Source organism: Callorhinus ursinus, unplaced genomic scaffold (genome assembly GCF_003265705.2).
Source record: "Callorhinus ursinus isolate GAN/ISIS: 27379988/994484 unplaced genomic scaffold, GSC_fseal_2.0 scaffold2, whole genome shotgun sequence".
Taxonomy (NCBI): Eukaryota; Metazoa; Chordata; class Mammalia; order Carnivora; family Otariidae; genus Callorhinus; species Callorhinus ursinus.
The window spans coordinates 108,527,779-108,554,445 of NW_027397064.1; the positions used below are offsets into that span (position 1 = coordinate 108,527,779).

The 26,667-nt window shown below is 36.8% G+C and overlaps 1 protein-coding gene across 2 annotated transcripts in view; it reads left to right on the forward strand.

Annotated features, from left to right (window-relative positions):
• Positions 1 to 696: 696 nt before the first annotated feature.
• Positions 697 to 26,667, forward strand: part of UGGT1 (UDP-glucose glycoprotein glucosyltransferase 1) — a 118,203-nt gene continuing 92,232 nt past the window's right edge. For both annotated transcript variants that reach the window (XM_025857975.2, XM_025857976.2), the window contains exons 1-8: positions 697 to 912; positions 5,974 to 6,109; positions 11,114 to 11,196; positions 13,651 to 13,781; positions 20,333 to 20,445; positions 23,020 to 23,194; positions 24,322 to 24,418; positions 25,580 to 25,658. In XM_025857975.2, coding sequence (XP_025713760.1) covers positions 855 to 912; positions 5,974 to 6,109; positions 11,114 to 11,196; positions 13,651 to 13,781; positions 20,333 to 20,445; positions 23,020 to 23,194; positions 24,322 to 24,418; positions 25,580 to 25,658 — 872 coding nt within the window. In that variant the 5' untranslated portion in view covers positions 697 to 854. The remainder of the gene's footprint in view (positions 913 to 5,973; positions 6,110 to 11,113; positions 11,197 to 13,650; positions 13,782 to 20,332; positions 20,446 to 23,019; positions 23,195 to 24,321; positions 24,419 to 25,579; positions 25,659 to 26,667) is intronic.

Here is a 26,667-nt window from a genome sequence, read left to right on the forward strand (position 1 = left end):
GTATATTTGCCAAAAAAAAAAAATCAAGGACAAAGTAGTCTTTTGCACAGAAGTTGTCGCTGCCAGTATAAGCTAAAATCGTCTCATAAAAATTTTTTTAAAAAAGATTTATTTATTTGTCAGAAAGAGCACAAGCAGGGGGAGCAGCAGAGAGGAAGCAGGCTCCTCACTGAGCAAGGAGCCTGATGGGGGACTCGATGCCAGGACGACCTGAGCCGAAGGCAGACGCTTAACGACTGAGTCACCCAGGCGTCCCTCATCTCATAAAATTTAAAGTCTCCCTTTCCCCACGCTCCCAGGAACGGTAGTTATAAAAATTTAGGGGCTAAGATAAAGTCCCAGATGCTCAAAACATTAAGCAATTTTGTCCCCTTGTGCAGCAAAGCTTTTTAACGTAAGGGTTTAAGGAAGTACACTCCGAAGTGCCCCACAGTCCAAATCGGAAAAGAGGCTGAAACCGGTACGCGGCTTTATCACCTGGTACGGTTTTTCGGTCTCAGCGGTCAGCCCTAGTCCCATTCCCTAGACTTTAAAGGTGCCGACCTCCCCAACTACACTACACAGCGCGACCAAAGACGGAAGTAGGCCTTCCTCCGATACAAGATGGCGACCATGCGACGCTCTAGGCTGCCCCGACCGCGACTCGGTAGCCGGAAGTCCTCCGGCCCTCGCCATTAGGAAGCGGAAGTAAAAGGCTGTAGGCAGCGGGGCTATTGCTCTGCGAGACCGGCTTGTGAGGGGAGCCGCGGGAAAGGCGCGTGTCGGCCGCTCACTGGCGCAGCCGCTGCTGCCACCGTCACCGCCCCGCCCCAGCGTTGTCGCTGGCATCGTCGCGGACGAAGCGCGGCCCCAGCATGGGCAGGAAGGGGGACGCGGGCGGCGCGTGTGTCGCGGCTGCGCGGCCGGTGACAGGTAACCCTGGCGTGGCGTGGGGAGGTCTCGTGGACGGGGACAGGGTCTGGGACGCGAGGCGACCCCGTGCGCCGGTCACCTTGAGCTTCCGCTTCTTCCCCGACTCAGTTTCCCCTTCCGTGCCCCAGTCCTGTCCCTATTTGCGAGTCCCCGAAGTTGCCCTCAGTGGTCTTATGGGCAAGGTATCGCTTCAGCGAGAGTGGCGCGGGCTCTCTTTAGCGGTTTTGAGCCTTCATTGAAGAGCTTTGAGACCCGTGTGCCCAAGTGCAGAAGGAGGTGGGGGAAGTGCCCTAACCTGAATTTACACCAAACCTGACCCTAAGTAGATTGAGAACCAGCAGTTTGCAGGACTCTGATTGGAGAACGACTTGATGTTTTTATAGATTTCTATTTTCCCTAAAATGAATTCGCGTAATGCATATTGGTTGCCGTTTTCATTTAAATACGAGGATCTGTTGGCTGGAGATTGGATGATCCGGTTTCACTTTTTGTGGGACCTGCCAGAAGAATAAGATCTGCGTACATCGCCAATAAGTTATGGATGTGAACTGTTTTTCGTTGGCCAAAATCACTAGGTTGTTTTGCATTTCTTGCCAGATTCGAGAACTAGCATATTTTGTTCATTTGAAGTCCGGAGGTCTTATACCTTACTGTACTACACTATCTTGGAAACATTCATCATGCACTTGCCAGCCAGTTTTAGTGTGATGTTTGAAGACACTTAAAATAGTTACTTAACACCACAAAATTTGGGATAATTGTAGCTTTTCCACTTGGCTTGCTTTTGATAAACTTAGTTGATACTTTTTTTTTTAAGATTTTATTTATTTATTTTTAACAGACAGAGAGAGTGGGGGGAGGGGCAGAGGGAGACGGAAAGAGAATCTCAAGCAGGTTCTGTGCTGAGTCTGAAGGGGGAGGCTTGATCTATCGACCCTGAGATCATGACCTGAGGGGAAATCAAGAGTCTGAGCTTAACCACTGAACCACCTAGGTGCCCCACACTCATTTTAATAAAGGAAATAAACATTGCTTAGTACAGTAGCATGACAACGTTATGGCCCACGTTTAACTTGAGGGGAAGAAACTGAACTATGTAGAAAATTCTGTTAGGTCTTTCCTGCAGTTACCTGTGATCATTTTCATATCAGATGTATAGTAACTACTTTTATAAAAATTTAGATTTATGTGACTCACAGCAAATGGTCTTGCTAATAGGTATAAATGCATATTAAGTTTAATTATTTGGGAAGTAAATTTATTTCTCAAGAACGGTCCTTCTTAATATTTTTCCTCACTGTTATGTATGTTGAAGCTCAGATGGCTGTCTATAAACTTGCAGGGTGCAAGTTGGTTTTTTAAGAGTTTGTCAGCTATTATCTTCAGTTTAGAAATGGAAAAAGAAGGAGTTGGTGATTTAGAATTTTATGCCTCTTCTGTTTTCCGAAAAGTGTTTTGCCATAATACAATTTTTATTAATATTTCCAATATCTTACTGTAGATCAATGAGTAGGAGATAGTCATTAATTTAAACTAAGGAAAATGGGCCACAGACTAGATCTTATAGATAATACATTTGGACCTAGGACTTACTATGAAATGTTTTTAATTTACCCACCATGCCGCAAGCATTATGCCTATGATCATGCAGTGCCACATTGTAGATTCTGACAGCTATTATTTCTCACAGTATTCATATTTACTAGCAACATTTAAGGACCACTAGGATCAGAGTGATAAGAGTCTCATAAAATGAAGGCATTCTCAAACAAAAGGCCACTTCAGTGAAGTTCTTCTCTAAAACAGTCTTTTCCTGTAGTTTAGCCTGTGGCATCAAGGATGTGGGGTCTAGGCAGGAAAGCTCTTCTTTAATGTCCACTTTTCTCTGTCATCTCCAGTGGTGCTAAACCTTGCCCCAAGAACTCTCTCTCTTTTTTAAAAATAGTTCAAGGGGATCTCTGGGTGAGTCTTGGTGCATAGAGTTTTCATTTTAACCCTTCTTAAGTCCTAGGCTTTTTGTAGCATCTTTCCTCTTGGTGTCACACTCCTTTCTATTTGCTTTCATTCTTCCCTTAATGAAAGAAGCCTGCCTGTATTTGTTTATTTCATTTGGAGTACCTCCTGTGTTCCAGGCATTATGCTAAGCGTGTGGCCCTGACAGACAAAACTCCCTGCTCTTGAGGAAGCTCACATTCTGTCCCCGAAGCAAGCCTGAATACAGATCTGTCAGGCTAGTTGGTCAGTTTGCTTTGGTCCCAACTTCAGGCTGTCATGCTTGGTTTCAGGTTGAAACTGTGCCTTCTTCAGTCACCTATATCCCAAGGACTCTGCCCCTAGAAAGTCCCTGGATTTGTTTTGGTTCTCACAAGAAAGCTCAGTCAGGGTCAGCACAGTATGAATTCTTATACTTCCAAACCAGACAACCAGGGAGATAGCATGGTATTGTAGAACTTAAAAACAGGCAGACGTGGGTTCCACGCATTGCTATTTATTAGTCAGGCAAGTTCCTCAGCCTCTCTGAGCTTCCATTTTCTTATTTTTAAAGTGGGAATGATAGCGTTTCAGCCATTATGCAATATAGTTGTAGAATATCTACTGTTTGCCGGGTACTGTGCTGTTTGCTGTGGTGAACAAAGTAGATATGGCTGCCACACTTCTCCTGGATAGTTGTGTGGAAGGACTAGATATCATGGTATATGCAAAGTACCTGACACCATGCTTGGGCCAGAGCAGTTGCTCAGTAATGCTAATGTTTCCTGGGGGACCTCTTGTCACTCCCTGTTCCCCACTCTATGCATGCAGCCTGCCTGGGGTTACTGGCAGTGGTGTCCAGTTTCCAGTCCAGAATTACCACTTTTGGGATTATATGTCTAGGCCCCTTCAGGGCAAATTGTAAACAGAGCTGTAGTGCAGTACTGCTTGAACATAGTTCATATATTCTGTCTCCGGTTTAGAAGTTTTGTGACTTTTGGGGAGGATTTTTTTTTCCCCTAACCACAGAAAATGTATTTCCAAGACATTTTTTTGAGCCCATGTAATAATGATGATGCATTATTATTCTGTAATTTAGAAGGTGGTTTCTTATGAGAATGTCTTTTATTAGAACAATTAATTCTGGTATAGTACTTGGCACTTCAGAAAGCGATATTCATGTTGCTTTTTCATTCTCACAGTGTCCTGGTGTGGCAGATACTGGTACTCCTAATTCAGAGTCTGGAGGACTAAGGGCTAGAAGAAGTTACTAGGGAATTTGCTTATGGTTAAACTGCTAGTAAGTAGCAAACACAGTAATTTATCAGAAGTCTCTGACTGTGAAAGGTTCTCTCTTTTCACTCACCAAGTTTTTCTATCATGCAGAGCAGGTTTCTGAGGCTATAGTCCAGGGGCCTGTAGGGGTGGGTGTCTAAGAGTTCTTGAGTGGTCTGAAGTTATATGTAAAAGTTTCAGTCCTTGCTTCCCCCTCTGTAGGAAATGTCAATAACTTTTGCTACACTCTGAAAGGGCCACCCTCCCCACCCCCCACCTCCCACCCCAGCCAGAAATCGCTGCTAACAGGTTTCAGTGTCAGGGGTCTAGTTGGTTAGCCCTAGTCTTTACAAATGTTGGTTATTTATTTATTTATTTATTTATGCATGCTTATTTATAAATGGGATATTAATATTAATTAGCCAATTAAATCAGTTAGTTAAGCTCGCAGTGCCTGAACTAAAGTAACTTTTCTATTTGGTTTAATTTATTTTGCTTTGGACCATTTGTTTTTTTAGAGATACCGTGTGTTATATGAAGCAGGATGTTGGCACAAATGTTAATGCTTTTTGTAAAAAGAGGGTACTGACTGGTCCTCCAAACAATAGCTTTTCTAACCAGTATCTCAAGGAATTGGGGTGAGCCTGGGGTGAGCCTTACCAGACATTAGCATGCAGAAGCACAACTTTGGTTTGGTGTTTCCCACATATTCATGTCCTCTTTGGGTTCCCATTCAAATGGGTGGAACTTAGATACTGACTTATATAGCCTGGGGGAAGTCTGATTAGGGTTCTATGAGGCGGACTTCTGAGATGAAAAATCAGGCCAAAGAAGCCTGTAGCTGGAGGCCTTTTTCTGAAATGATCTGGACACCTCACTGTGCTTGAGTTCAGGAGGCCTGCATTCGATGGCCATGCCAATTTACCAGTGACCCCACTTCTTTATTTTGTAGATAGGGACCCATTGAGTTCTAACATTCTTCATTCAGAACTGGTATTTGCTATTTGTATTTATACTCGAGACCCATTGGTTAGCTCCCTAAGGCTGTGGTAACAAAGTATCAAATTGTGTGGCTTAGAGCAATGACAGTTTCTTTTCTTCCAGTTTTGGAGGCCAGACACATTCTAAATCAAGGTGTCACAGGATCATGTTCCCTCTGAAATCTGTAGGGAGTCTTTCTTTGCCTCTTCCAGCATCTGCTAGCCCTAGGAGTTCCGTGGTTTGCAATATAGTTCCAGTGTCTGCCTCCATCTTTCCTGGCATTCTCCCTGTGTCTATTCACATGGTGTTCCCACTGCATGCCTGTCACTCTGTCCACATTTTCCTTTTTTTGTAACGCCAGTCTTATTGGATTAGGGCCCACCCTAATGACTTCATTTTAACTAGATTACCTCTGTTAAGACCCTGTTTCCAAATACGTTCATATCTTGAGGTGCTGGGTTAGGACTTTTGGGAGGACACCATTTAATACCCATCATTTACATTTTCATCTGCCTCAGCTTTGTTTACGGTCATGCTTCGTAAAGTATGTTTGTGTGCACCCTCCTGTGCCACCGACTGACTTTTATACCTGTGTATAGTATAGGCGCCCTGGGAAATGAAATGGAGTCTTTGTAGGAAAGAGTGTATGATCTACACTCCTTGAGTTATGTATCAGTCACTCAGCAAGTTGAAACCATGGAGATAGTAGGTGCCCTTACATTTTAGAAACATTTCCATTTCTGTAATTTTCATGTTATTTTGTGTCGCTAAGTATCAAGACTCAGGTTTAAACATTTCTTTGTAGCAAAACCTTTTTTTTTTTTTCCTTTTTAGGGGTTTGCTATAAAATGGGACTTCTGATTATATTCACTGGACTATGGCTGTTTTCCTCAGTAAAGGCAGATTCAAAAGCCATTACAACCTCTCTTACGACAAAATGGTTTTCCACTCCGTTGTTGTTAGAAGTCAGGTAAGAAGACATCTTTTTTTCCTTTAACGTGTTTGAGTAAAAATGTGGGATCTTCTAGTGAGTATTCAGGAGCTTTTTTAGGCAGCGAGATTATCATCACATGCATTTAGTCAGCGCCTCTTTCAGTGTGCATTGTGCTGTGTGCTAGTCAGAGGCTGTTAGAACACAGAATCTGTCAGTAGGATAAGATAATACTGATTCGTAGAGATACTTAGAGACTTCTTTGGACAAATATATTGAGTTGGTTAAACTATCTTCCAAAAAAGGTGTACATGTGGTAATAAAAGAAGAGAAGGTTGTACTTAAAGGAATTTTTCTATTTATTTGAAAAAGGTTTTTTTTTTTTAAGATTTTATTTATTTATTTGACAGAGAGAGACACAGCAAGAGAAGGAACACAAGCAGGGGGAGTGGGAGAGGGAGAGGCAGACTCCCTGCGGAGCAGGGAGCCCGATGCGGGGCTCGATCCCAGGACCCTGGGATCATGACCTGAGCCAAAGGCAGACACTCAATGACTGAGCCACCCAGGCACCCCTATTTGAAAAAGGTTTTAAGAGATAGAAGAGAGTTTGGCAAGATGTGGGGAAAGAGGGCCTGCTCCTTCTAAGAAGTTGGAAGAAGATCTTGAGATACAAGAACGCAGAGGGGAGGCTGAGGACATGGCTAGATTTTATCTAAGATTTACATGTTCCACATTTTAACATCTCCAAAATTAAGATACATTTTAATGAAATCAAGATGTTATCTTACAGTTAAAATCAGTAACATTTTCCTTTTTAGTGTTTCATAAAAACGATATGTCTTAAAATTGACAGTGTCTTAAAATCTATAAAATACAATATAGTCAGTGATTTCTTGGGAAATTTTGTATTCCAAGTGTATTTTTTAGTTAGTGTTTATAATATAAATAACCAGATACCTCTCTTTTAGTCAGGTTTTTGTTTATAGAGGGAAACTGATTTTTATTGTATCTGAAATAATATATAGCTAGGACTTGTAGAGAATCATCCTAAAGCATAAATTTAGGTAGATTGAATAGAAAGCAGTTGGTAGATCTCAGAATTTGATAGTGCTAGAAATTTGAACTGTTGCATTGCTTCAATTAACTTTGGTCTGTCTTTGTACTCTTCAACTTAGAATTTCGTCTTCTAACATTTCCTCCTTCATCCCTAGAAAAATGTGAATGAAGAGTTTTTGTTGTGACTGTGTTTATGAATAGTTGCATCTCCTAAGGAGACAGCTTCATTTGGTATTGATAAGAGGACTAGTGGGGAAGTGGGACTTTTAGGATCTGATTTTAGCTTGCTGAGGAGACTCATGGACTTTCTTTTGATCAGACTTAACCTTGTATCACTCCTCTGTGCCTCCCTTTTCTCAACAATAAAATGGCCAAAAGAAAAAATTCCTACTGCATTTATTTCATAGCAGTGTTATAATTTGATAAATGGATTGAGCTCTTCCAGTGTCCGAACTTTATTAGAGAGGGCACTTATAAAAGTGAAGTGACCGAAGGTTGTTTGAGATCTAAGCTGCCTGAGTGCACTCTAATAGCTGACCTTCTCCCCGCCCCATCTTATTTTGGCTGGTTTGTCTGGTGTAAATCTAAATGTTTGAGGTTTACTATACTTCTAAATAATTTTGTGCAATTAACTGTAACAGATGTTTTATAATACTTTGCTTGACATTCTTTACTGAGTTCTCAGTTACTCTTACACTAATTTTTTGGTTTTGTACATTGTCTTAAGATTCTTATGGCATATACTTAGGGGACTTTTGAAAAAGCATGTTAAAACTGTCAGCCTTAATTAACCCATTTTTTTCAGTTTCTTTGATCTCTGTGAAGTGAATGATATATATTGCTTCCTCTACCAACTTTTCCTTTCACAAACATTGCCCCTTTTCATGATTTCCTGGCCATTTGCCATTTTGGTTGACTATTTTTAGTCCTCTTCTGGGGCTATTTGCAGACGTTTTGCCAAGGTAATGGCAATCTAGGCAACTCAGAAATAAGTTGCGCATATTAGAAATCCTTGATATTTCCCTACAGAAGTAGCTGAGGCCACTATTCTTCCCTCCAGATCCATGGCAGACATTGATGGCAGATCACAGCATTGTCCATCCAAGTGAGGGTGAGGGGACAGAATACATCTCTACACATTGAGGCATGCAGCTACCACAGATACTTTGCCTTCCCTGCATCTAGCCCTTAGGGACTAAAAATATTCCCATGTATATTTTTAGATTAGGCCTGATCCTAATGAAGCAGTTGTAGCTTTCTGGTTGTTCATGAAGTGATATATATTTAATTGAAGTAGAACACTGAATATGTTTTAAACAGCCATAGTTACTAACAGAAATCTTGTATAAATAAAGCTGCTATTGTTAAAATAGAAACAAATAATCATTTATTGAGTATTAGATACTATAATGGCCCAAGAATGTAGCATGATAGAAATATAAATCAAATAGTTGATTTTGCATTCCAGATTTTTCATTTCCTAACTCTGTGCCCTTAAGCAAATCAATAACCTCTCTGAGTTACAGTTTCTTCATTCTAAAAGCGGTTATAAATCAGGGTGGCTGTGAGGATTTAAGGGCATGGGTGAATATACCAAGCATAGTGGCTGTCGCATAGTAAGCCCTCCTTAAACATTCATTTCCCTTCCCTTTCTAGTTCTTTATGGAAGGAAGACCAATTCTGATCTCCAACAATAACTTTGGAAATCTAGAAACCAAGTTTGTTGCCAGGTTTATGCTATCTGGTGGACATTCAGGTTGTTTGTGTTTTTTTTTCTGCTGTCATAGACTGAAAACTTTTTATTGTGATCTTTCAAAACATTTGTAAGTGGAGAGAATGGTACATATAATGTGCTCTCCCTCTACATGTCACTCAGTTTTGGCAATTATCAACTCAAGTCCAGTAATCCATAACTACCACCACCCTCCTCCCTTATCTTGCTGGAATATTTTAAAACAAATCCTAGACATCATATAATTTCATCTGAAAAACTGTAGATGTTTTACTCGTGGAATAAGAATAAGAAGCTAAAAACAATTTAAAATGAAAAGCAAACAAAAATTATACTGTAAACAAATGGCAGCATTCCTTTTAATATTGTCTTGTATTGTTCTTACCTTCCTGGATTAGTTCAGTGGATCTAGTCAATAATTTTCTTAAGACTGTTTGAAACTTAGATGTTGTAAGACTTATTTATGCAGTGGGGATGAAGAAGAACATATACTTCAGATTCCTGTAATTATATGAGGAGCATATATTTATTTGCAGATGGCCTTTACAGGAAGGTCTTAGCTTCAGTGAATCCTTGTTCTCACCATTACGGCCTTTGAGTGTATTATCCCTTCCCACTCTTCCACAAGCTTATCTTGTGAATGCAGCTTTAATTCATGAATTTAGCGTTTTATTTGCGTATCATAATCTATTTGTCTTAGTATCTGTTTTTTTGTTTTTTTTTTAAAGATTTTATTTATTTGAGAGAGCATGAGAGAGAGAGCGACCACATGAGGGGGGTAGGATTAGAGGGAGAAGCAGACTCCCTGCTGAGCAGGGAGCCCGATGTGGGACTCGATCCTGGGACTCCAGGATCATGACCTGAGCTGAAGGCAGTCGCCTAACCAACTGAGCCACCCAGGCGCCCCAGTATCTGTTTTCTTTTTTTTTTTTTTTTTTAAAGTACCTTGTCTATCTTAGTGGTATGGTCTTTATTTTTTTTTAAAGATTTATTTATTTATTTATTTATTTGACAGAGAGACACAGTGAGAGAGGGAACACAAGCAGGGGGAGCGGGAGAGGGAGAAGCAGGCTTCCCGCAGAGCAGGGAGCCCGATGTGGGGCTCGATCCCAGGACCCTGGGATCACGACCTGAGCCGAAGGCAGACGCTTAACGACTGAGCCACCCAGGCGCCCCCCAGTATCTGTTTTCTTGATCATAAGCTATTATAGGGTTGGTATAATGTCTGTGCTAGTTACTAGAAAGCCTAGAAAAATGCCACATTCAAGGAGGTACTAAATCATTTAATACATTAGGATAATGGGTATTTTCAGAAACCTGTTTTTAGAGAGGCTGTGTATTACCAGGAAATGTTTCTTATTTTTCCCATATTTCTGTGTCTAGCTGTGGAGTAGAGTGAGAGTTGTACACCCCAGTGTTGACAAGTAATGGGAAAGTCTTCCTTTGGCTAGGTAAGCTGAGATCCAGATCTGTAGTTTGCTTTAAGACAGTGAAAGATCACCACTACATTAGTATTCTTTCTCAGAGGAGAAGATAACCAGTTTACATGAATCATTCAATCAGTACACACATTTTCTTTTAGGGATTTTAGACTCTGGAATGAAGGGAAATTTAGAATGGCCATTATTTAGATCCGTAGAGTAAAGTCAAGGAAAAATTAAGGTGGCGTTAAGTTCTAAGAACTTATTTTATTAAACTGAAATTTGGTGATCTTGAAAATTTGGATTTATGGATGTTAAAAGATTACAACATGCTTCCTTTAGTCTCCTAGAAATTTTTTTAGGGTTCACGTTTTCCTTGGGAGAACCTTAGGCAAAACATATTTTTTGTTCTTTGTAAGGTCTTTTAGAAAATAAGTGAGCAGAACTAGTACCAGAATTCTCAGTTCTGAATTCTACTTCTACTACCAACAGCATTTTCACAAAATGGGGTTTCATACGCTTTATTTATATTGGGACTTCCCTCTTGTTACATTATTATTCCAGGTTTCTTACGGAATACCTATTAGGCTATTAATATGAATAAGTGAATAAGCTACTAAGCTAATTAGTTATTAATAGCCAATAAGCTAATAAGACTTGCTTATCATTAGAATATATATTATACATGCTTGTGTATAATATATATTATAAAAGCCAAACTCTGGACATTTGGAAACTTAAAAACCCATTTTTACTCTTCTTTAGTAATGTAGCTTATATTAGAAGATTTTATTAAGTTGTTTTATTTCTGATATTTCCCCCCTTTTCTCCCAGTGAGTTTTTAGCAGAAGACAGTCAAGAGAAATTTTGGAATTTTGTAGAAGCCAGTCAAAGTATTGGATCATCCGATCATCACGGTAAAATTGAAGCAAATGCTTCTTTGACTTTGGTATCTGGGAAAATATTAGAAAAAAATGGTCTCTTTCACAGTATTTGTGGCATGGCAATTAATGGAAAATGTTTTTATCTTTAATGACTAGAGTTGAGATGGTGGCCAGCAGACCCAACACAAACTAATACTTTTGAAGCAGGTTATAACTTTGGCTATAAGCACTGCCTTTGATTTCTCCCACCCCCCCTTGTTTTTGTTCTTTTGTGTTGTTTTATTAGAAGTGCTATGTGAATATTTTGTAGAAGTCAGATTCATTTAAAATTACTTAGTATTAAGTATTAACTTAATTACCATTGATTTTATTCCCTTTTTCTTTTGTTATGAACTAGTTACACAACTAATCTATTATGTTAGGTTTGGTATCGTTAAATTAGTGCCATCCAAAATGTTTTCCGTTATGCCTGCCAGCCACCCACAACTTGAGTGTCAAGATATCAAATGAATGACAATGTCAACTGTATCACTTGTTTACAGTTTATAATGTGCATTTGCACTTTCTAGTTCAGTGTAAGCTTTGTAGATGTTTGTAGTATAAACATTACTAGTCAAAGATCTGGCTACACGGGTAGCTAAAACCTTGAATGTTACATTGACAGGCCTTGTTGAAGAGCAAATGTATGAAAACAATCTGACTACTATATTTAACTGAATTGATTTTTAACTTTTTGATTTTTATTAACAATAATACAAATTTTAAAAGTCAAGTCTGAATTTCTTTTTTGTGATATTAGTATATAAAGGTTTCAGCAAGCATCTGTAGTTTGAGTAACATAATTTAGAGTCAACTGGAATTGTTTGCATTTTTGAAAAAAATCATTTTACTTTTAGTTTACAATTTCATAAAACAAATTTATCGAAGTAGGTTTTATAATGAAATTTGAACTCTGACATTTAAAATGAAATTTCCTCAATATAAATGATAACGTGTTCTTGGTTAAAGTTGGGGGGTATGAATTCTTGGAAGTGATCATAAAAATATGTTAAATATTTTATTTGAAATATTATTCATTGTCCCACCATCCAAAGGTATTGACCATTAACATTCTGGCAACATTTTAAGTATTTCTTTCTGATGTCTTTTTCTACTTAGAAGATGCTAATGCCATATAGAATCTTTTGTATTTTGCTTTTTAAAAAGTTATATTCCTTAAAAACTTTTTTTGATACATAATATATGATTTACTAGTCAAGCTTATAAAATGCTTATACAGAAAAATCTTGTTCTCTCCCTGTCCCTGCTCCTGTTTCTCCCCTGCTTTTTATAACTACTTAAATTATTTTGTTTAGCCTTCAGTGTTTTGTTTTTTTAACAAATACATCATATGTATTCTTATTTCTCATTTTTTCTTACAGTAAAAAAGATAGCTCGCTGTGTACAGTTGACCCTTGAATAACATGGATTTGAACTTCATGGATTGACTTATACTCGGATTTTTTTCTGTGAACACAGTATAGTACTTAAATTTATTTTCTCTTTATGATTTTCTTAGTAACATTTTCTTTAGCTTACTTTATTGTAAGATTACAGTATAAAATTGCATATAACCTACAAAATATGTGTTAATTGACTTTTATCGGTATTGCTTCCTGTCACCTGTAGGCTATTAGTAGTTAAGTTTTTGGGGAGTCAAAGTTATACGTGGATTTTTGACTGCATGGGGTGGTTGATGCCCCTAAACCCTGTGTTGTTCAAGGGTCAACTGTACATTGTTTTGTACCTTGCGCTTTAACAATATATCCTAGGGATTTTTTGATACTGGTACATGTATTTTTTTTCGTTCTCAGATAGTTTGTTGCAATTTTTAAATGCTTCTTTCCAAACTACAATTTTGTTAATATCCTTTAATACTCTGTACTTCCTCATCACACTGCTCAGTTTTGCTGGGTTATTTGAGTAGGTAACAAACATATGGTAGGCACTGGGGATACAAAGATAAATACATTATAACTTCTGCCTATGGGGGCTCAAAAACTATTTGGGGAGAGGTAGATAGTAAATAATTTAGTAAATGATGTGATAAGTGAAAGAGGTAAGTAGAAAAATATTATGGGACCAAAGAAGAGATGTATTTGGTCCAGTGAGGCATGGGGTAGGGATTGGGAGTGACTTTGCAGAGTAGGTGATGTCACAGCTGAATTCCTCTTGTGGAGGTAGGTAGGAGTTAGTCATCCAGGTAAGTGGGACAGTTGTGGTCCAGGTAGAGGAAATAGTGTGAACAAAGGGAAGAAGAGAGGAAGAGTCCAATTACTTCCTGTACTCTAGAGAATTCTAAGCATTTGACAACAGTTCAGGATAGGATAGTGGTAAAATTTTGTCACCATATACCTCTATAACACATAGCTTTATACTTTATGAACTATCTTATTTGGATATGTCTAGTTGTATATAATTATTTTGGATAATGTTCTTCTTTGACAGGTACTGATTATTCCTATTATCATGCAATATTAGAAGCTGCATTTCAGTTTCTGTCACCTCTACAGCAGAATTTGTTGAAATTTTGTCTGTCCCTTCATTCGTATTCAGCTACAATTCAAGCCTTCCAGCAGGTAAGTTCAGTGCTTAGAGATAACAGTATTTTTTAGGGGTTGTATAACATGATGATTGGATATATTGCGATTGTCCTGGCATTGTGTTACAGAGCTATAACTTTTCTGACTGAAATTTCTGAGGATTTCTTTATAAACAGAAAGCAAAGCTGACATTAAATCTTCAGATCACAGGTTTTTTTTTTTTAGTAAAAAACCATAATTTGCACTTATTTTCATTTAAGAAGAAAAGAATATCCACACAAAAATGAAACTACCAGACTTCATTTATACAACACAGTGTAGGAGGCATAGTCGTATTAAACCAGTTGACCATGAATCTGATCACAGCCTATAGATCTAAAAGCAGTTCACAGGAAATTCAGGGGATGGGAAATATGAAGCAATATCACAGGGGTAACAGGAAAATCTGGAATGTAGGAAAATTTGTAGTTAAATGATCTGATTCCTTCAACAAATGTTATAAGGAAAGAAAGGAGGGAAGGAAGAACTTCAGGAGAGACTTAAAGTATGTGTCAACTTAATGCATTGTGTGAATCTTGTTGGATTTTGAGTTGAACAGACTCCCATAAAAAAAAAGAGAGAGAAGTGAAGATGAGCATACACCAATCATATATTTGATGTAAAAGAAATGTTAGTTTTAAAACCATTATTTTATTATAAAATAAAACAGGCATAGAAAACCACTCACAAGAAATATATAGTGTAATGAATTTTTGCAAAGTGAGCACTTGTAATTTTCCTTCAGGTCGAGAAATAGAACTTAGCCAGGCCCTCTGGCAGTCTGCCCTTCTTGTGCTCTGCTCTCATCACAGCTACCTTTCACCCTCCAGCAGGAACTACTTTATCAACCTCTGTTGAAATGACTTGCTGCACTTCTTTATCATTATATTGCCTAAGAGTGCATCTCCACACAATAGTTTAGTCTTGCCGAGTTATAAAAATTTTGATAATTTTTTTTGGTGGGGAGCGTTGAATTTACAGGTTCTTCTTCTATCCCTTTCCTTTCTTTGAATAAATTTTTTCACAGTCTGTATTTTGTTGATCACATACTCAGGATGCAGTTCAACTTATTCTCTGTCCTCTGTTTCCTTCACATTGGCAGCTGATCCAGAGGCTCAATGAGAATTGTGTTTCATCCTTTTGGCAAGTGTAAAGGTAGTGCTCTGTTTCATGAGGAGATACCTAATGTCTTTCTTCTCTTTTTGATTTAGCAGTCATTACTGCTCTATGCTTAATCCATTAATTCTTTGGGGGTTGTGAATTGGTGACGCTCATTTTTTTTGTTGTTGTACATATCCTCACCTGGTACTGTTCACACGGGGAAGGCAGAATACGTGATTGAGTCTTTCCTGCTATTTACCAGGTTTTTGAATGAGTTTGATTCACAGCATCCTTTTACTTTAACCATTTAGTTTTTTGTTTCAACTCTTTTTATTGTGGGAAAATGTAGATAAAGTAAGATTTATCATCTTGGCCATTAATTTAAGTGTACAGTTCAGTGGTATTCAGGACATTCTTATTGTTGTGCAAGTATCACCACCATTCATCTTTAGAACTCCTTTTGTCTTGCAGACTGAAACTTTATACTCCTCAAATAATAACTTCCCGTACCCCCGTTCCCCCAACCTTGGTAACCACAATTCTATTTTCTATCTCTGAGTTTGTCCATTTTAGATACCTCATTTAAGTGGAATCATACTGTGTTTGTCCTTTTGTGTCTGGCTTAATTTCACATAGCATAATGTTTTTAAGGTTCATCCGTGTTGTAGCATGTATCAGAATTTAATTTCTTTTTATAACTGAATAATATTCCATTGGATGTATACAACACATTCGATTTATCCATTCATCTGTTGATGGGCATTTGGATTGTTTCTTCCTTTGGCTATTGTGAATAATGCTGCTTGGAACATTGTTTTATGACTGTCTGGTTGAGTCTCTGTTTTCAGTTCTTTTGGGTGTATACAGAAGAGTGTAATTCATGGATCATGTGGCAATTCTGTGTTTAACATTTTAAGGAATTACCAAACTGTTTTCCACAGCAGCTGCACCATTTTACATTCCCACCAGTAATGTACCAGGATTTCACTTTTTCCACATACTTCCCAACACTTGTTATTTTCTTTGTTTTGATAATGGCTGTCCTCATGGGTAGGAAGTGGTGTCTTGTAGTTTTGATTTTCATTTCCTAAATGACCAGCGATGTGGAGCATCTTGTCATGTGTTTATTGGCTATCTGTGTATCTTCTTTGGAGATTTGTCCATTATTTGTCTTTACCCATTTTTCAGGTGGATTATTTTTGTTGTTTTGTTGTTGTTGTAATCATTTATCAGATATATACTTTTCAGATATTTTTTTCATGTTCTTTAGGTTGCCTTTTCACTGTTGATAGTGTCATTGATACACAGAATTTTTAATTTTGATGAAGTCTGTTTCATCTATTTTTTCTTTTGTTGCCTGTGCTTTTGGTGTCATATCCAAGAAGTCATTACCAAATCCTGTCATGAAGCTTTACCCCTATATTTTCTTCTAAGAGTTCTATGGTTACCATATTAGCTCTCAAGTTAGATCTTTGATCCATTTTGAATTTATTTTTGTATATGGTATAGAGTAGGAGTCCATTTTCATTTTTGCCTGTAGAAACCTATTTTCCCAGTATCGTTTGTTGAGAGACTGTCCTTTTTTCTGTTGAATGGTCTTGGCACCCTTGTTGAAAATCAGTTGAGTGTATATATGAGGGTTTACTTCTGGGCTCTTTATTCTACTCCATTGGTTGATATGTCTTTACTTATGTTTTTACTTATGTATTTACTATCTGTAAATGTTTTACTTATGTATTTACTATCTGTTTTGATTGCTGAGCTTTGTACTAACTTCAGAAAACAAAATATGAGTCTTCTACTGAGTTCTTTTGATGTAATGCGGGTAGTCTTTGATTGCTTCCTTGCTATCTGGTATAGTAAGTAGTTTCAGATTTATCTTGTATATCTCTGACCTTAGATTTGAGATCAGCTATTTCTCTAGGAGGTTCATTAAAATTTTTTGTTTGTTTTCATTTGGTGGGAATGGTATTTTAAGAGCACTATCTAGGCATTAGGGATACTCATTGCAAATGGGTTGGTCCTTGTTCTTAGACCTTTTAAATGGGCAGAGGTAGGAAGTGACTATGTGCATATCTAAAGGCAAAATATATAAAGCTATGCAAAGATGAAATATTTCATGAGTTCATACTGATATTTCCAATTCAAATTCAGGACTACTTTGTTACATCTGTCTTTTCTTCCACACTGAGAATATTGGTTCTCAAGGTTGTAAGGGATGATAGAATTAGACTATCTTGTGGTTTGTTTGTTTTATCCACGTTACATACACAGTAACCTTAATAACAGTAGTCATACCGTTTCCACAATTACATTTTCTTTCTTTCTTTCTTTCTTTTTTTTTTTTAAGTAGGCTCCACGCCCGGCGTGGAGCCCAGTGCGGGGCTTGAACTGAGATCAAGACCTGAGCTGAGATCAAGAGTCAGACTGACTGAGCCACTTCAGGTGCCCCCACAATTACATTTTATATAAACAGTTAAAAATTTTTCTTTGGCCTAGTTATCCCCATTTTTAAAAATGAATATATTCTACCTAGAGCATAGATATTTCATATTATTCTCTCCCCTTCAACCCTCATTTTGTTTTAGTTCTGTAAATAATTTATATCTTTAATGCTCACAACCAGTCCTTTTGCTACATGTCTCTAGTCAGTTGGCTTTCCTGACTCTTGCTTACTGGTAGATTCCTCAAGAGGGGCTCATAGGAAGAATATTTCCTCAGTTTTGCATGTTTATATATGTTAGATATAAAGTCCTTGCTTTATATCTTTTTTCCTTGGCTAAAACATATTTCATTTTCTTTTAGCATAAAATCTTGCAGAAAATTGGATGATAATCTAATGTTCTTTCCCTTAAAGTCTCTTGGTCTTTTTGTCTAGAGGCCTGAAGGAGTTTTAATTTTTCTTTAATATAGCTTACACTATATTCTAGTGAATTATGACTGAAAAAATTGATGAGTGATTGTTCTGGGTCAATATTCTCAGGTATCCATTATGTTCGTATTAATACAGAGTTTCAGATCATTTTTTATTTTAAGAAAGTTTTCTTAAAAACTTATAGTTTGTTTTAGTCCCTTGTTTTGGAATTCATATCATCTCTCTCTCTGTATGTTGAACTTTCTTTGCCCAGCTTCATTGTCACTTTCTCTGAATTCCTTTCTCTTTATTTCTTTTTGATTTTTAAATATTTCCTCCTTTCATCATCTATTTCTCTTAAATCATTACTTCTCATGTTTTTGTGCCCCTTCTAGTTTAGTCTTCATTTCTACAATGATTTCTCTTTTACAGATTCTTTTCTCTTGAGTCTTCTGCCTCACTTCTGAGTTTTTCTAATTCTGCCTTAGGTTCTTCTTTACATCTAGTATAATTTTCTTGATATATTTTAACTTGTTTGAAATAGTCGTTCACATTTCCATCTGTTTTTTGGCTGTGTTTTTCTGACATGGTTTTATTAGCTATGCTCTCCAGTATGGTAACCAGTAGCCATGCGTGACTATTTAAATTTAAATAAGCTAAGATTAAATGAAATAAAAAATTTAGCTCTTCAGTTCCATCAGCCAAATTTCAAGTGTTTAATGGTCACAGGTGGCAAGTGGCTACCACATTGGACAGTGTAGATATAGAAGATTTCTGTTGTTGCCAAAATTTCTGTTGTACAGTCCTCATCTATAAAAATAAGGATGTTACTCTATTCCTCCCCCTCCCTTTTCTTAGCATTGTGTGGGATTTAACATTGAGACTTTTCTGTTCCTTTTGATGTGAAATTGGTTTTCCTTATCTTTTAAAGGTTGGCATGGCTCCCTCTTCTGTTGATTGTAGGTAGTGTTAAAAAATACAGTGGCTTAAAAAAAAATGGTGGTATGGTTTTTGAGATTTCCTTTATTCCCCTCCTGCACTTTCATTGGACTTTCTGTTTAGTTGTTTCTATATCTCTGCGCTCTCCAAGTTTTATTGGACCCTCAGCAGTTTCTCCTTACATTGGGGTCCTGTCCTCGCAAGTCTCCTAGCCTGTGAGTTTTGAGAGTTCAGAGCAGCTAAACTGCCCTAAGCCCTTTAACTTTTTCATGGGCCTCCTTGTGCTCACCTAGTACTAGATTGAACAAATGCATTGGCCCACTATTCTTTACAGTGAAAACCTGTTGGCTCTTTGGTTTTCTTGTTGTCAGGATCATCAGAATCTCTTATTAAACATCCCTCTGCTTCCTTCTCCATGGCATCTGATACCTGCAGGTCTTATGTCATAGGGATATTTTTTCCCGTTCAGTTTGTTATATGTGTTCTATTGGCTATCTAGTTGCTCTGTTTTAATGAGGGAACTTGGGAAGATTGAAAAACTATATTGCCAGTTGCCATCTATGCAGAATTTTATTACTTTTTAAAAGGGTGATAATGAGGTATTTAAAAAAAATCTCTTCTCTTTTATTGAGACACACTGAAACATTACAAATGAAATATTATTTGGGATTTGTGTCAAAATGATCCATTGGAGTGTGGCAGGAAGGTGGATGAAATAAGATTGGCCATGAGTTGATAATATTGAAGCTGGGTCATGGGTACATGGGGCTTTATCATACTATTCTTTCTTTTCTTTGTGTGTGTAAGTTTTAGAATAATTCACAAAAAAATGAAGAATATAATGAAAAGTTTTCATGTCAGTTTTTCATGGCAAGCTTTCCATTTCTCTACCTCTGAATTATTTCTCTTACATTTATAGAAAACGACATCTTAATATTAATGTATTACATAAGTGACATCAGTGCACACAGCAGTACTTGTCACTATATCCTTTCTTTTCCCATCTCATACTCATTCTTCTCAGTATGCCTCTCATTAAAGTTGCAGCTTGACTTGTCTCATTATGCATTGGCATTTATGCATTTCACTTTAAACATAAACTCATGTCTCATTCAGCCTTTCTCTGGAATATCTTACTATGCTTCGTAGATAATTTTATCTTCCATCTATATTCCTTTTTAGATCCAGTTACTTTTTTAGATTCTATGTCATTCTTCCTATTTCAGAGAGGGGTTCCAAGTTAATTTGCATATTATATTTATTATATGGACTTAAAATACTTAATAGGGACTGTGTAGTTACACTTTGATGCTTAAAGTTGGAATTTGTAAGCTTAATTTTCTTCAGGGTACATACTGTATTCCTTGGACGCCTTTTGTTATTTTCTAAGATAGAATTTTAAAGTTCTGTTTTGGGGATGATATTAACACCTACCTATTGGGGTGATATTGGGAGGAGCTAGATGAAATAAAACGTAAGAAACAATGACGCATAAAAACTCTTAAATCCTGTCACATCATGGGGGTTCAGTAGATGTTAATTTTTGCTTTTACTGATGTTATTTCATTGCCATCTAATTACCTATTTAGAGTATTAACGTCCTTACTCTTTGGTTAGAGATCATTACAAGAATATCTCGTGTCTTAAATGGCAGATAGCAGCTGATGAGCCTCCACCAGAAGGATGTAATTCATTTTTCTCTGTGCATGGAAAGAAGACCTGTGATTTTGACACCCTTGAGACTCTTCTCCTCACAGCATCTGAAAGGTAGATTGTATGTTTCTTCGTGTAAATGTCACGCATTGCATTATGCTTTCTTCTATATCAAATCTATGGGTTTTTTCTTACGGGTTTTATAGTCTGTAGGTACGGTTGCTTAGAGTATGGATTCTGGAGCCAGACTGACTAGATTTGAATCCCAGCTCCATTACTTAAAATAGTTTTGTAAACTTAGGCAAATTACTTACCTTTCTTTCCCTATCTCATTTTGAAATGGAGATAAGCGTACTTAATGTTACTGTTCTTATTTAGTAATGACTGTTTGAGAAATTACATAGGCTTTGTCATTAGCTTAGTAAAGAATACCTGTGTATTAAAGCCAGTGCCTGAAGTAATGATATTAATGATAATGATCTCTCAGCGTATTATTAGTTTCAGACAAAGGAGACTATTTAAAAGATAATTGCAAGCTTAATTTGAATATTAAATTGGTAATTAATGGGCTGGCTTTTTTGCTTAATGGTAGGTTTCCTGTGGTGGACAGATATGATAGGTGCCTCTTGTTGTCTGGCTGTGGCATTAATTGCGTTGTACCTTCTCTCTAATGCCATTATAAATGGTATAATAGTGATCGTTCTGTGGTGTTGCTCTGCTGTACCAGAAGAGCGTTTTAGGCAGGGTAGTTCTTCTTTAGTAAGATTATCTACCCAGCACTTGTTCTCTGCTCACTAAATGGCATGAGAGCCTTTTACTCAGAATGACAACCAGAAAATGGGGTGCATGTTCTAGCTATCTCCAGGTCCAGGAATGGACATTCTAAATGGCTTGCATGGTAAAGTGCTGTTCCCTTGGAGTAAACATAATTGATTTAAAAAAACTCTTTAACTTGTTAAAACAATAATGTAGGGCTTCATAAAGAAAAGAGCGATGGTGTCTCCTCTTCTGAGAGATGGTAACTATTTTTAATGGTTTGTCATATTATTTTAGACTTTTTTCTGTGGTTATAAATTTATACAGGTATGTAGGTTTATTTTTACAAGAGGTTTCTTCCCATTAGTACATGTAGATGTACCTCATTATTTTTTTTTTTAAGATTTATTTATTTATTTGAGAGAGCGAGAGTGAGAGAGAGAGAGAGTACATGAGAGGGGGAGGATTAGAGGGAGAAGCAGGCTCCTTGCTAAGCAGGGAGCCCGATGCGGGACTTGATCCCGGGACTCCAGGATCATGACCTGAGCCGAAGGCAGTCGCTTAACCAACTGAGCCACCCAGGCGCCCTGCACCTCATTATTTTTAACACGTGCAAAATAACTATGTAAGAATGTCCTGTCATTTTTTACTGATAGTTTTTAAAATTGTTTCCTTTTTTTGTTTTTGTTATTATGGTAAGACTATAGTGAACATCTGTATTTATATGTCTTTACTTTCGATGGAATAACATAGTTTATTGTAAGAGGGAATGGCAGGTCATAAAGTCTGTGCAATAGGATCGATTAATATCTTTTTTTTTTTTTTTTGAGAGAGTGAGCGAGTGAGTCGGGAGGGACAGAGGAGAGGGAAAACCCTAAGCAGGCTCTGTGTCCAACGTGGTGCTTAATCTCATGACCCTGAGATCACAACCTGAGCAGAAACCAAGAATCAGACACCCAACTGACTGAGCCACCGAGGCCCCCAACATCTATTAATATCTTGATACCATTATTAGGGAATTTTTTTTGAGGGTGGAGTTATAAAATTCAGGAGGAAAACTTAAATGTTAAATCATTTGGTAGGAAGATCATAGTAGTAAAAATATAGAGGAGGGAGATGCTGTGTTGGCATTTATGTGCTTAAAGTCATCCTGTCTTTTCACATTATTTGTACTTATGTTTTCAGATAAAAGGATAATCTATTTAGGGGTGCCTGGGTGGCACAGTCATTTAAGCATCTGACTTGTTTAAGCTCAGGTCCTCATCTCAGGGTTGTGGGATTGAGCTCCGCGTTGGGCACTGTGCTCAGTGCGGAGTCTGCTTGAGAGTCTCTCTCCTCTCTCTTCTGCCCCTCTCCCTGCTCACGTTCTCTCTCTCTCTCTAAAATATATAAAATCTTTTTTAAAAAAAGAATAATCTATATAGCAGAAAAACTTACTAAAGTTTTAGTATTGTGAAATGTGGATATGTTTCCTTTTTCTGCCTTTCATCCTCCTTTAGGAATTGGTAACTATTATGAATCAAAGCCTGCATTTTTATAGTTAGTATTTATAATATACTTTTATTATTTTTAGGCATGAATAAGTAAGACTAATACCTGACAGTATTCTTACTAACTGAAAACTATTTCAGATTTTGATAGTCTTTGTATTAAGTTGCTTATAATCTTAAGTTATTGCTGCTGTAGCTACATCTTATACTGTTTTTAGTGTTTAAGAACTTTTTTAAGTTTAAAATTTTAAGGGGTGGTAGGAGGATGGGTGAAATAGATGGTGGGGATTAAGGAGTGCACTTGTGGTGAGCACCAGGTATTGTATGGAGGTGTTGAATCACTATATTGTATACCTCAAACTAATATAGCACTATATGTTAACTAAATGGAATTGAAATAAAAGCTGAAAAAAAGTTTTAAGCTTTTAATGTTTATTTTCAGACCCAAACCTTTATTGTTCAAAGGAGATCACAGATACCCCTCATCTAATCCTGAAAACCCAGTGGTGATTTTCTACTCTGAGATTGGTTATGAGGAATTTTATAATTTCCACCGCCAGTTTATATCAAAAAGCAATGCAGGCAAAATCAATTATGTATTCAGACATTATATACTTGTAAGTATTGATTTATTTTAGAACTTTTATAAATGTTAATTTGCAGCATGACCTTAGCATGTAAGCTAATAATATTCACCCTTTATAAAATTATTTGAACTACTTTTTATCATATCTGTTATTTGCACACAGGAGGTACTTTGCGTTTCTGAAGAAATATAAAACAATTATGCTTAAAAATGGCTTATAAAGTTTACATTGTATTTAGAAATGAACTCTAAATTATATTTTCTAGATTTAATGTGATCAGCATACTGTGAAACTGATTTTTTTTTTGAAACTGATTCTTAAATTCCGTTCCTTTCAAACCGTTTTTTTCATTTTGGAACGTTTTCATTTGATGGAAAAGGGAGGATTTCTAAAGAGATAAAAACAAGCGGAGTTGATTTAAAATTAAGTTTTTAAAATCTTTTGTAACATTTAGCATTTATATATATCTACATATATATAGATAGATATATGTATGTATGTAAACATATCAGCCTTTAAAGTTTCTGTGTCATAATAAGCTCAGTAAAATTGAGTGGTAAGTCCATACAAGTAAAATGAAATTTTTAAATGAAAATTTGTATGAATAGAAACAGATTTTTTTTTTTAATATCCAGTTTTTGGCAACTATTCTCCTTCCCCCTGCTTTCCGGGCTTTATTGCTGTTACTAAAGATTAAAATATCTAAAGCGCCATCCTCATTCAGGATGATGGTAAGCCTGTGATAGTTGGTCAGCCCAAACCCTACCTGAAGACATTTAAATTTCAATTAAAAATGAACACATAACACACATGGTCCCAACAAAGTACTTCAGGGTTTGAAACCTCATCAGTTTTAAACCCTGCTATGTAGGCTCTGGAACTTTCTTTTCTTTTTCTCCATTTCTTCACATGGTTTGGCTACTTTTGCCCTGTCAGCTGTCCCTTCATCTGGTTTTGCTTCTACTTTGGAATTCCCATTGCCATAATTGTGGCAGGATACAAAATCTAAAGGAGGCTGGGATTCCCATGGAAGTTTAAATATACTTTGAGTGCATAATCCTGGGTGGTGGCTATGTGACATTAACATCCTCATGTCCTGTACACTGTGACATGTAAAGAACCAGATAGTAATGGTGGAATACTTACTCTGCTTGCAGAATCCCGGGAAGGAGCCTGTTTACCTCTCTGGCTATGGTGTGGAGTTGGCAATTAAGAGCACTGAGTACAAGGCCAAGGATGATACTCAGGTGAAAGGTGAATTTGTAAATTAAGACCAATGTGTTTTCTTTTCTTTAAATGTGAGTGAAAGGGAATTTGTTTCCTTAATGCAAAATAACAGATTTAGGAGTATGATGAACCTGTGTTTGAATTCTGGTTCTGTTACCTCTGAATTGGGTGATGTTAAGCGAATTCTGTAGGTCCTAAATTTTTTCTTTGTAAAGCGCAGATAATGGTATATGCCTCCTAAAGTATTTGTGAGGAGAAAATAAGATGTCTAAGTAAAGAAGGTAGCACAGTGTTTTTGCACAAAAAGTTCAATAATTGTAGCTGTTGTTATTGATGATATGTAGTTCACAGATAGCCATTGATATGTGACCCAGTGTGAAATCTTAAAACTATCTTATACTTAATGAATAATTTTGTGTTTTTTATTATTTTCTGCATTTGGAATAGTTTTTTTTTTTTAATGGATATACTTCCTATCATGCTACTCTAGAGTTCTGAATTCATTATTTCAACCACAAGTTTTTTTTTTCTTCCAAAGATTTTATTTATTTGAGAGAGAGAGAGTGAGTGAAAGAATGAGCAGAAGGAGGGGCAGAGGGAGAGGAAGAAGCAGACTCCCTGTCAAGCAGGGAACCTGACATGGGGCTCCATCCCAGGACCCTTGGATCATGACCTGAGCCAAAGACAGATACTTAACCGACTGAGCCACCCAGGTGCCCTCAACCACAAGTTTTATGTGCAGTCTGTTTCTTCCTTATGCGCTCATTTTAATGATTGATTTGAGTAAATGGAGGATAGTCTAGTACTTCATCATTTTGTTCTCAATAATTATACTTAGGATTAAGTTGCTTAATTGCAGATTCTTCAGAATTTTGATACTGAAAAATCCACTGTTCATAATTTTAAGGGTATTAATTTTGAGCTTTTTAACATATAAAATTTTCCAAAGTGTAAAGAAAAAATCCATTTTTACTTTCTCCAGAACACAAGATATATTGAAAAACACATTTATTCTGTTTGTTTAAAAAAATACCCTGCAAAATGTTTGTTGAGGTAGTCAGTGCTTTAAATGGTATTATAATTTGAGGTGTTTCTAATTTGCTTTCCATTATTCAAATTTTATTAGGTTAATCACATTTTAATTTCCCTTCTAAACAATTAGACATGTATTTGCTTGTGCTTTTGTAGGAACTGAGGTAAACACCACAGTGATTGGTGAAAATGATCCCATTGATGAAGTTCAGGGGTTCCTCTTTGGAAAATTAAGGTATGGCATATTGTTTTGGGAAATGCCCTTATTCTCTTAAAGCTCCAGGCTTCCTCCCATTAATAAGCATTATCTTTCTCATTACTGTCTGAGTTACAGATCTCTTAGTAGTACTTTATATATGTAATCTGATACGAAGCAATTACCACTTCACTTACTGTATAGTTTATGATCTCCAGGTATCCGAAGCACATTATTATTAAATGATATTAAGGTGGCCTGCCTATGGCTTTAGTTGATTTCCGTTTCTGGGCCTTGCAGTTGATGACATAAAGTTACATTCCAGTTTTTGATTCACATAATAGGAACATCTAATTGTTTCACTCAATTTTTCTCAAGATAATAAAAAATATTTTAAATGAGAGAGGTCATAGCTGTTTACTTAAGCTAAGCATAGCCTCAGACAATACAAAAAAGGTATATTCAGTTGAAATATATTAGACTTTCCTTTATATGAAAGCGGATAAAAGATGCTTTCTTGAAGAAAATTTCATAGGCATTTTATGGAAGTATCATAGAAATTTATAGCTGAAAATTCTTCTTAGTTGTTATTTTAAATGTTGTAGTTATTTCTATTATGCCTTGATAATTGTTTAGAGTCTTGAATAGTTATTTTTCTATTAAGCCTTGAAAATTGTTTAGAGCCCTGAATTCTGCTTTATCTGGAAATCTTAATTAGGACAGCCCCAGTGAGGTTTTTTGGCTTTTGTGTTTTTGTTTGTTTGGGCTTTTTTGTTGTTGTTGTTGGTAAAGGAATGGATCCTGAAGATATATGTATAGGTCCAGTTTCATATACTTGAGCTTTAATATTTGGCGCAGTGAAATGACTTAATCAGGCTAACAGGTTAGCAGAGATGACTCAGTTCATGTTGAATTTCTGTGCACAAGTTCAGTTCATCCTATGCATATGCATGTTTCTTTGTGTTTAACATCAGTTTGGGCCTCATTAGTATGCAGTCAAATTCCATTTTTATTGAACCCAGGTTTTCAGAATCTCTTCATATTCATG